At 35.0% G+C, this 12474-nt stretch overlaps 1 protein-coding gene across 2 annotated transcripts in view; it reads left to right on the forward strand.

The window, feature by feature from the left end:
• LOC128211431 (uncharacterized) overlaps positions 1–12474 on the forward strand; it is a 46774-nt gene that overhangs the window by 25283 nt on the left and 9017 nt on the right. The window contains exons 14-17 of one of the 2 annotated variants that reach the window (XM_052916218.1): positions 6981–7119; positions 8581–8680; positions 9414–10425; positions 11651–11797. In XM_052916218.1, the coding sequence (XP_052772178.1) occupies positions 6981–7119; positions 8581–8680; positions 9414–10425; positions 11651–11797 (1398 nt within the window). The remainder of the gene's footprint in view (positions 1–6980; positions 7120–8580; positions 8681–9413; positions 10426–11650; positions 11798–12474) is intronic. The other variant, XM_052916219.1, reaches the window with a different exon arrangement.

Raw genomic sequence — 12474 nt, forward strand, 5'->3', positions numbered from 1 at the left:
GGCCGATAGTTAAGAAGAGATATTGAAAACGACACGAAAAACTCATTTCTAGGTCGATTTGAACCAATTTTTTTTTGGATTCGTCAGTCGGGAATGCTTATCAACACATAGATGAATTTTTTTTTTTTCATGGCTAATTTGCCCGATTTGCGGACTGTCGCTTTAACATGCCTTTTTTCTTCATGTTTGCATTTTCCACTGATTAATTTATCCGTAGTAATCAATGGTCATAAACTGATATACATGCATTGAACTGAATATACACAGTCTATCGGCTTCAGATCAAAGAGTCACACTGTGTGACGTCACACAACTTACAGTTATACCCACGAGGATCTCGTGGAGAGCATGGACATTGCTATGCAGGATTAATGTATAACTGTACGATTATTGATTCTTACAGTCTATAAGTGAGGTACAAGTTTGAAGTTTATTGGCAGATCGTTTTACAAACATGTCATGTCTATGTTTTCTTAATCCCTTGTTGTTTCTTTAATCCTCCAATAAATATATCACACTTCCTTTTCAACAGGCAATAAATTGTTTAGGATGGGGTAGTAACTAATTAACTTGTCACACTGTTGTATACGGTTAGGTAATCTAGCCAGGCATTGTAAAGATAAAAGTCAATAATCTTCGTCTGTGAAACTTGGTAACTGTGAAAGTTATGATTGATGTCCTTTGGGTGTCCGAAAATTAGGTACGCAAAATAAATTATTTTGGAAAATAATTATGGGTGTCCGAATATTTAGAGTGTCCGAACTCTTAGGTGAATTACGGTATAGCTAAGTGGTAACACAAATCGTATTTCAAGCCTGTTATAAGCTTCATCCAAAAACGCTCGTCAATGTGATAACTTGACAATGCCTGCACCTATGACACTCAAACACGACATTTAGGTTTTTGGTGACCAACTGATGACTCCTATGGATTTTGAGGTCATAGAGTCAAAGGTCATGGTCATAAAACACTCTATCCTCACACTTTGAATGGTCATAATCTTCAAACTGCCTCAACAGCATACATTGTCAGTGACAAATCAGCTGTCGGTCCATACATATGTAATTCAATTGTCCATATAATCCTGACAACATGGCGTTCAGGGGGCATAATGCTTGACAAACATCTCTTGTTAAAATAACGTCGGTATATTTTTGCTCCGATACTCAACTTATTAATTTGATAATTTCACTACAGCCTTATCACCTGTCGCGTACTCGGGGTACAAGGGTATTAAGGTCACACAAAGAACAGTTTTTGGAAGAAAACAAAACACGTCTGTACTGTTCAGAATTCCATAAACGAGTGCCTCGGTACAAATACACCTGTAAATATGACATACTACAAACACAAAATGGAATATAAATGAAGTTTACCTGAATGAAAGCATCGCAAAGAATAAGTGTTTGGAAGAAAACAAAACACGTATGTACTGTTCAGATTTCTATTAACAAGTGCGCGGATTCCTCGTGCAAATGTATGAGGTTAAAGTTAGGGTTATCTACGTTATAAGTAAGTTAAATGAAAGTGAAAGTATGATGACGAACAGCGGACTGAAAGTGAAAGCAAACGGTAAGTTTTTAGATAAGACACAGAAAGAGATAAATAACAATGACAAATGACTCTGCGACACACTGAAAGTAACAACTTGAAGGGCTATTGTTAATATCAATTGTAGTTACCTCCATCTGATTAAAGTGGGTTCAGTAAATAATCATATATTTAAATAATTTTATTATCAAAGTGTTAATATTAAACATTGATAGGTTTGAAAAAAACAAACGATTTTTTAAGATTTTTTTTCTAAATTTGCTCGTTCGGAAAAAGTACACAATAATAACAAATGAAAAAAAAAAAACGCTCGAACAAAATTCGATGTTATATCATCCGTTTATTTTTAGCTCACCTGAGTTCAAAGTGCTCAAGGTGAGCTGTTTTGATCGATCTATGTCAAGCTTTCGTCGTCCATCGTCCGTAGTATGTCGTCTGTGTCCGGCATCCGGCGTCAACCATTGCTTATAAACATCATCTTCTCCTTAACCACTTGGACACTTGGATGAAACCTTTAAGAAATGTTCCTTGGGTGGTGCTCTTTCAATAGTGTTCAAAGAAATGAATTCCATGCAGAACTCTGGTTGCCATGGCAACCTAATGAAAAACAACAAAACTGTTCTTGAAATAAACATGAGGCCTATACTTAGATGTTTGTTGTGTAACATTGCCTTGTGGTTGTCTTCCAAGTTTGTTTAAATTATGCCCCTGGGGTCGAAATTGCCCCCCACCCCTAGGAATTCAAGTTTATTATAAACACATTTTGTTAAAATCTGATAGTTATGTAAAGTTTACTCTTGACGCAAGGGCAGCAAATCTTGCTATATTGTCTCCCTTTCTGTTGGAGATTGAATTATTGTCTAATTTTAGAAACAATGGTATATATTTTATATTTTATTAATTCTTCAAAATAAGCACTTTTAAGCTAATTATTGTTCTATTTATAAATTTATAGGTTAAAGTAATTACTACATAATAATATTATTCTTTACTTTCTAGAAGATTTTTTTTACTAAATAATGAATTTAATAATAAGACTTTTCCATTGAATTGTTAGCTACATTATAATAATTTGCGTAGATACTTAATACATCCTATATATACAAGAATTTAATTTATGCATTATGAAGGAAAACAAAGTTGTGAATGTTTGGAGGTTAAATCAAGGTCCTGATTTTCTATGGCAGTTTTTAGCTCTACTGGCCAAAGGCCAGAAGAGCTTATGCGATGGTAATGTGTACGTAGTATGTGCGTCCGTGCGGTCGTGCGTTCGTGCGTCTGTAAACAATTGCTTGTGAACACGATACAGTCTTCAGTTTTGATTGTATCTCGATGAAACTTGTACAGTATTTAGATATCCATTAGAGCTGGGTTCCTTTCGAAAACCAGCCAGATCTGCCCATGCATGCCTAGATTATGGCCCTTGATAGTATAAAAAAATGCTATTGTGGAACCAATTGGGTGTAAACAATTGGTTGTGAACACGATACAGTCTTCAGTTTTTATTTTATCTCAATGAAACTTGTACAGTATCTAGATATCCATTATAGTTCGGTTCCTTTCGAAAACCAGCCAGATCCGCCCATGAATGCCTAGATTATGGGCCATGAAAGTTTTAAAGAAATGCTCTCTCTTTTTAGCCAGGTCTGCATGAGCGAATTCTATTTTTAGCCAAGTTTACATGTACATGTAAATTCAAGTCTAGAGTTAAGGGAGACAATTTCCAAGTCTAGGATTTTGAGAGACAATTTGCTTTTTGCTTCTGCAGCTGATTTTGTGAATTACTCTGCCTTGTTCTTGTTGAAAGCCCAAAGGCCATTTTTTAGCTTTAAGTTCTGTAGTTTGCGCATTCATCTTAACAAAATTGGTTGTGAATGTTTAAGTTATGCACCTGGTGTCATTACTGGCCACACCCAGGGTTCACAGGTTTGGTAAACATAAATCTGGAAAGGTTTGAAAATCTTTTTGTGTGTTCGTGCATCCATATCAGCACAATTGATTGTGAATGTTTGTTCAAATTGATCAATGTTGTCCTAGGATGCCCTTGACTTTGACCTTTTGACCAACTTTTTTTAACTTTTAAAACTACAGTTTTGAAAGCATTTTTTTTTTGTCAGATGACTTTTACTTGGCACATATTAAAATAGTTCATGGAACTAATCTGCTTACAATACTTTCTGGGCTCAGATGTTGAACGTGCTACGTTTTCAGGTAAGCCAAACACAAAACATAAACCATATGTCTGTTGGCTTTTACCCATGCATACATGCTCTGGATTGATATGACCACAAAAGCCAAGCCAGTAGAGCATAGGCCCTTTTGGGCCTCTTGTTTTTATTCTGTTGGATGATGCACTGTCCGTCGTTCGTGTGTCTGTATATATCACAATTGCTTGTGAACATCAACATATTCCTCTGTGATCGAAACTGGCCACACCCGAGGTTTTCTGTGGGCTTATGTAGGGAATTCTTGAAAATTATTTTTCTGAAACCTCTAGGCGCAGACCTTTAATAATTTGTAATTAGCATCATATAGTGGTCCTCTACAAAGATTGTGTTAAGTATACCCCTGGGTTAGAAGCCGGCCCCATGTCTTCTGACCTACTTTCTTATTTTTGAAGCTACAGCAAAGATATTTGGACCATGTTCACAATTTTGAAAACAAATATCAATGCTGTGCTTGGATGACATTGACTGTAATTTTTTGACCTCCTTTCTTGTTTTTAAAGCTACAGCAATAGCATTAGGACCATTTGTAGAGTTTTGAAACCGATATCAATGTTGTCCTTATATGACCTTTGTTATCCTTGGATGACCTTGACTGTGACCTTTTGACCTACTTTATTATTTTTTAAGTAACTGTAATGAAATTTTGAACGTGTGTTCAGTTTTGAAAACAAACTGTGTACAGCTATGAGAACAAATATCAAGCTAAAGTGTTTACAAATGTTAAACACTTTAAATCAGATGAGCGATTGAGGGCCATCATGGTCCTCTTGTTTTGAAAACTGTCTGACTTTGTAAGATGAACATCCTAAAAAATTTACACAACTAAAAGTCAATTTATTAAATTGACCCCCTCCCCCAACATCAAAGCCTGGTCATAAGCTGGAAAATGACCCATCTACAAGCTCAAGCGAACCAAATTGTTTTCGGATAGTAAGAGTGATCGAATATCATGAACAGAAATAATTAATTATAGTTTATTGAAAAAGGTTTATAAAAATGTTTGAACTGAATCACGAGAAAACAATAAGCTTTAAAAATAATCTTTAAGAACTATGTGCGGCTATTAATACTGCCATTGAGGGGCGTGTCAAGGGTGACCTGGTAACCAAGAGGTACACGGGGAGTTGTACTTAATAAAGAAACAAAAACAACATAGCATGGCCGAAAGAAAGTATAAAAGTACATAAAACAGTTGATTTCAGATAAAGATCGCAATTCATTTTGACTCGTGGTCATAGAAATACTATTTGCTAACGAGTGTAGCTTTTCGTGAAAATAAGTGCCTCCATATTTTGTCAAAATCACTCGAAATAAAACATTTTAATCGTGTCTGAAAATTTCTTATTGTTATTGTTTAAGATATATTGACAGTATTCTGAGTTGGATAATTCGGTATTTACAGATATAATAAATTCGCTATACCCTTCACAATTGCAACTTAATATATCTAAAAAAATCCAATCTAAAAAGATCCTATATAGATCTCCAACTCGAAGTTAGGGAATAGAAAGTAAATATCAATCTTTATGATGAACGTGATTATTTTAATTTCAAATAGATAAGTTTTAATTATCCTTCTTTAGATGAATATGTTCCTAGTTCACCATCATTTGGTGTTTTATTGCGAAATTGATCAGATTCGCTAGTGTACGCACACATGTAAAAATAAATAGTTCTCGTAGTAAACTTATGACGGAAAAAAGTCTGAAACAGGGTTTCAAATATAAATTTTAAAGGAAAAATTTCTCAATTTTGTTATTGGTCATTATAATATTATATCTGAGTACAATATAAGTCTTAAATCGCTTATTGCTAACCGTATCACTCATCCCGTTTTGATGGTGATTTTTAAAAAAATCTTAAAATTAAAATGCTTCCAGCAACTATTTGGGCAGGTAGACTCAGTGAATTGCTTGGATCTTATTTAAGCCGTGGTTTTAATGGCAATACTTGAAAGAATACTTGCCTTCTGGTTTTTGAGGATGAATTCCTTATAAAAAATATAAAGTTGAATATGGCGTCATTACATAAATAAGCGTTCAGTCCTTGGATTTAATTTAAATACAATTGCAGATTCGTGTTTTCTTTAAAACCGTTTTTCATTCATTTGGCTCGCTCGGAATGTTTTAGCGTGTGACGTCTCTTTTTTCAATAAAAAATAATAAGAGTAATCATTTGGGATTTTAGCAAATATATAATCTTTTTTTTAAATAATGTTTCCTTTACACAATGATGTTTTTCATTATGAAATTCTATGATCACACACTTTTAAACCTTTTATTTGCTAAGTCAGACTGTGTGGGATTTTTATAGTTTCAAACAATAACTGAATCATATCTTTAAAAAATATTTTGCATTTTTTACTCTGAATTGTATTCCTTATATCCTGAATATCTTAAGTAAGGGTTGACGTATCTTGACTAAACTTGGTCTATAGTAAAAGTTTATGGATACTTTCATGGGATTGCGTTTTGGGGTCCCTAGATTCAAGGTCAAGGTCACTGTTACTCAAAATAGAAAAACAGTTGAAACTGAATAATTTTAGACAGGGTCTACATATCTTGACCAAATCACGTATAAAGGAAGAGTTTATTGATACCTTTCTTGGGATTGCGTTTGGGTCCCTAGATTCAAGGTCAAGGTCACTGTTACTAAAAATAGAAAAATGGTTGAAACTGAATAACTTAAATCAGGGTTGACATATCCTGACACAACTTGGTATAAAGGAAGAGTTTATGGATACCTTTCAATGGATTGCATTTGGGGTCCCTAGGGTCAAGGTCACTGTTACTAAAAATAGAAAAACAGACACAGGCTGAAGTTCTTCTGTCAATCATTAAAAACCTGGTTTCGTTGCATTGCGGCGTTTTTTGTTACTGTTTGGGGATTGCTGGGATAAGAGTGAGGTTGTACACACAAACTAGTTTAAACCCCCAGTAAATTACATTTTACTGACAGTTCAAAGGCGACCCCTAACAGTCTTTGACAAACACCCTAGTTTTTCTATAAATTATATATTTAGTGTGTTGTTTGTGAGTTTTGTGTTGTTGTTCCATGTTTCCGATTTGTGATTGTTTGTGTTCTATGCCTTTGGCATTGACCCTGTGCCATTAAACGGGGTTTATGTTTAAACATTCGACTACTGTACTTGTTACTGCAGTTTTTCATATATATGATACTAAATAACGAACTGTTTTGTAGATGACGGATGGAGGTGGACTGAATTTGTCGAGGAGTCAGCACTATCAATCGAACTTTTGGGTCAAACAGAAGAGTGTCTTGAGAAGGCCCGAGGTTCTATTAAACAACTCTTGATGGACGCGAAAGATAAAGAGTACGAGTAAGATTGTCTTGATTGTTTTTATATAACTACTTTTAACACAAAAACGAGCAATCTCGTCCTCTGTTTTACATATGAGGGCCTTTCAAAAAGTTATTCAGAATAATACATACATTTAATGCAGACAACATAAGATATAAGAACTCGCTTTGATGTAAATCGACAATTTTTGCCTCCCGAATATAAACATATTCTTAAAATCCTAATATTAATTGTCAAGATTGGCAGACGTATCTCTGCCCTGGTACATGTTTAAGGTAATGGCTTTTTTATATGGCATATTTAGTATTAAATATAGCCACCCGAATGCATTTTAATCCCCCGCCACGAAATGTGGAGGGGATTTCAGGAATGCACTTCGCCCGTCCGTCAGTCTGTCTGTCTGTTTGTCTGACAGTCCGTAAGAGTTCGTGTCCGGGCTATAACTTACTTATGCATTGATGGATTATCATATATTTGGTACAAATGATGTCCTCATTTAGACGATGTGCAGTGACCTTGACCTTTGTCCATACCTCAAAAGTCAATGCCACACGAGACATTTAAAGGTCTGAATATACAGTTAAAAGTGTTTGTTAATTGAAAGTGTTAAACAAGTTGCAAAGATTGATATTTTGTGCACTCTGCCGAGCATTATCATTATGTGGAACAAGTTTAATATTTCAATAAACAATGGACACACATGTGATAATATATTTATAACATGTGTTTTCTCTTAAAAAACAACAACAGTAAAACATGTTATGTATCACTTTATCGAAAATACTTAAGGCTATTTTATAGATGTTATAAATTCTCGTGTTCTTTTTTTGAGCCAAAATAACCTTGACAATGATTTGACCTATACTACACAAAATCGGAATAACAAATATCATTTTATAGCATGTTCATATATCCAAGAATATTTATGTTACCGATCAAACAACTTGTATTTTCTATTTCCCCACTCTTGACCAGTGTAAGTGTACACTTTTGGTCAGTTCAACTTAGCAGTCAGGTTTAGAGAAATACAAAATGTTCTAAAAAGAACGGCAGGGGATATAGCCGTCCTTGGACTGCCTTGTTGAAGAGTTTAGCTACGATAAGGGAGAAAGAACCCTTCTGTCAAGAACTGACACGATTTTTAACATATTGTTTTTGTCCAGAAATAATTCCTTTATCTTATGTGTGTATGCTGCGTCACTTAACTTAACATAGACATGTTTTTGACCATATTGATATAGCAATCTGATTTTTAAGGCTTTCTGTATAACACAGCCGAAATATTGACCAGTATATACAGATGTGCAACTTAACAATTTATTTATTTTTACAAATACCGTTAACAAATATTCAGGTGTATGAATATCATGGTTTGACCTTTATGTTTAAATATAAGTTTTAAAGTAAAATTGCAATAGCCGAGTACTGTGGTAGAAAAAGGCGTGTTATTAAACTATTTTTATTTCTGTTGTTGGTCAGTGAACAATTAATGATGGATGTGAACAAAAATGAAGATCAGCATCTTGACAAAGAAGGCGAATGGTATGATCAGGATTCCGAGGGCGCTGAAAGTGAAGAGGTATGAACAAATCTAATAACCTTACATTTTAATGTTATGTGTATAACTCGTAACCAGTTGTTTATACTTTGTAAACTTAAAAACTACGCTTGTCATTTTGCCTTATAATTGCTCCTTAAGACCTCAAATGTTATCAAACGATGCCAAAAAGGCCAGTGTTTCACTGAAAATACCAGAACTAAGCATTTTGCCACGTAAAAAAGCCTGTTCCTTAAAGGCGCACTATATAAGCGGAATATCTATAGAGGTGAAATATTTCTTATATTGCGTAAGTTCGTGTTGTACTACCAAACTTTCATAAATCATGTATATTTTGTCCCGCCAAGAGTTTGGCATGATTTACAAAGGCTGTATAGATAAATGTCGTTTTGTCAATTCCACACGGTCAAGAACTCTATAACATGATATGTAGCATTTTCTGGTAGTCTTCTAAGTAGATGGATTTATTTACGGCCTCCGGACCCAAGTTGGCCTAGTCTCTGCAGCAACAGTTGCAATTATTTTATATTGAAAATATAGAATTGTTTAGTTGTGCTGTTCAAAATGTGCTTCAAATAAGTTGTCTTAAGCCTGAATGTTACTCCTGTAATATTGATAAGAATTTGAAATAAGTTTTTCTAAAAAACTACAGTATTGCGGTGGAGAATTCTACTGTGTAATTAATTTCTTGATGGTTTAGCTGAAGGAATCTGTTCATGCTATTTCCTCTCTACTGTTGTCATTTTCTCAACAGATGGAGGTTGAGGTTTCGGCAATCATAAACCCAAGCTTTATTTCACTGAAGAAAGACAGGCTTAAAGAGTGGCTCCAGTTTGTGAGAAATAAGTTCTCTCTGAATGCTGAACAGATGGGAGAAGATGTGTCTGTCTCCGGAAATATTGTGTCGATTTTGAATTTTGAAATGTATCTAAACACGATAATTGGAATCAATGACGAACTTGACCCAATTTTCGCCGAAGTAGCAAATAAGAGAACACAAATTGAAATACCGATCGATAAAGCTTCATATTTTCTACTTTTAAGGAAAGAAAAACTTAAGAAATATGCTTCTCTAACTAGTGTCAATGGTATACATTACACAGACGAGGGAGAATTAGTGCTACGATGTGAGGAGAGATACTCCAACGAGATACAATCAGCAATCGCTTCTGATTTAGCAGAAATTAAACGAGAATACATTTTCTTCGAAAAAGAAGAAGATATAAAGGAAAGAAAAAAGAAGTTTGAGGAAACAGATTTCGCGGACGACGTCGAGATCAGACGCACAAACTTAGCACTTTCAATTGCTTCAGATGATAGAATTAGATTACGGGAGTCTTTCGAACTGCTGATTCCAGAACATCAACATTTGAGGTGCTTGATAATTGGAAAAGTAAAGCTCAACTTCATCGTTGGTGATATAAGAACGGTTAAAGCGGAGTTTATAGTCATTTCTTCGGCAGCAAAAATGACAGGTAGAAAGGGGGCTTCAAAGGAATTGGGAAAGATGCTTGGTAAAGATTTTTTGAACAACTGTGAAAAATCCCTGGCAAAGGACGGTGATATAAAAGAGACAGAGTGCAGAGAAGTTGAATCAGGATTGGCTTATCGTAGGTGGATTGGACATGTGCGGCTTCCAGTCAACGAGCAGAAGAAGACAACACAAGTTGAGCAACACACATGTTTTCAAAGATCCATATTAAACTCCTTTCAGCGTGCCGCTGCGATGAAATGCACATCAATTGCGATGCCATGTTTAGGATCAGGTATGATATTCGTTCTGAAATACTATAAAAGTTTAAGACATGATTAAATATTATACGGTTAATTTTGAACCCGCCGATGTGAGATTCTGATATGTGTGCCGAGTCTTGGTCCAAACAAATTAATGAAATGCGTTGAACATAATTGCTTGTTTCAAAGTAAGATAATTATAGTGTTACTAAGTGAGAAGATAAATGGTATGCGAAACGTCAGTTCTCAAATAACATACGATTGTTAATATTTTGTTCCAATCCCATGCGCGCAGGCGTTTCAATTTGACAGCAGAACAGACTAAAATTTGATTTTTCTTTTTTATAACGAGTGTCACAATCACATTCGTTTAAACTTTGTTTAAGCTTAACTGTACTGTGCGAAACGTCATTCAAAGTTATATAGGTATCTTCACAAGATACATGCCTAACTAGAAGAAAACCATACAACTAATCTTTGTGACTTTTGTCAGGTATGATAATTACAATAAAGCGGAAATTACTACAAAGCGGAATGCGAAAGGCCTTTTGTGGGTTGACATGCGGCCTATATTCGTCCGCAGATATACGCAGTGCGTCGCGTCGGCATCCGCGTAATGGTCCCTCGTGATTTTCCGCTTTGGTCAAATATATGTCGCGACGTTATCATATGTTTTGCAGGATCCGCAAGACACTTAGGAAATAAAACATTTTTTTCTTCATTTTTTATCTGACTCAGTGGGTATTTTAAACTAATTAGTTATTCAACTGTAATCTTACAAGCCCAGTAGATACATATTCAAATATTAACTCTAATTATATGAACAAGATAAGGGCCCGAACGACACTGATCGATTGGCATAAACGTTCAAACACAACACACACATCAAAATTACTTCATCCAAAAAAACAATGGATTATCGGCTTGGAACGGTTAGTGAAATACGAGTTTACTGGGACACGCGTTTACTGGGGGTTGAAATTGTTGTTTGCACATAATCTCAGTTTAGTCCGAATAATTCCCAAGAAAATACGAAATACAAGCACCATCAACTTGAAAAGAGGAAATAACAAAGGAAGACTAACATATACACTGAATTGTTAATGAAATTAGCAACAGTGCCATGCTTGGTTTAATGCAGCCAGTCAGAGAAAGCCATCTATGATACTACTTCATTAACTAGTTGCCTCCTTGTTTAGGCTCAAAGATAAGTTGCCAAATTGTAGAAAATGTATTGGTTCATTTGTTTCATTTCAGAGGTTAACACAGGTGGATTTGGGATAAAGAATTGTGCAAATGAGTACGTCAATGCATTCAAGAAGTTGCAGCCTTCCACTTTAAGCGAAATAAGTTTTGTTGACAAAAACGAAAACAAAATACAGACTGTGTTTGAGACATTTGATGGTAAGTGGTTCAGCTAGAACATATTTTCTCTAATTTTTTAACCATATTTTTATGACTTTGATAAATCGAGTAACGACGTCGGAAACTTTTCAAATTGACAATTTAAAGCGTCGTACTCGTGTTTGAAAATGTAAAAATTGAGGGAAATTATGAGAATATAATCCTGGGTGACACCAGGTATTCAATATAGATCTAAGGTCGTTCTTTATTGTGGTCACCGTTAATCGTCATTCGTTATTGCGGCCACCCTTGAACGTCAATCTTTATTGTAGTTACCCCTTAACGTCATTGATTGTTGGGGTTGCCCTTAAACGTATTCTTTATTCACCCTTAACCGTCGTTCTATATTCTGGTCATCATTGAACGTCTCTTAAATTGTGGTCACCTGTGAACGACCATCTGTATTGTTGTCACCCTCAAAAACCGTTCTTTATTGTGGTCACCCTTTAAAGAAGTTCTTTATTGTGGTCAGACTTAAACGTCTTTCTTTATTTAGGTCACAGTTTAAACGTTTTTCTTTGTTATGGCCACCCTAAAACGACGTTCTTTATTGTAGTCCACGTTAAACGTCGTTCTTTATTGTTGTCACCCTTAACCGTCGTTCTTTATTGTGGTCAACCGTAACCGTTGTTCTTTATTGTGGTCACCCTTAAACATCATTATTTATTGTGTTCAAC

This window comes from Mya arenaria, chromosome 12 (assembly GCF_026914265.1).
Source record: "Mya arenaria isolate MELC-2E11 chromosome 12, ASM2691426v1".
NCBI classification, from domain to species: domain Eukaryota; kingdom Metazoa; phylum Mollusca; class Bivalvia; order Myida; family Myidae; genus Mya; species Mya arenaria.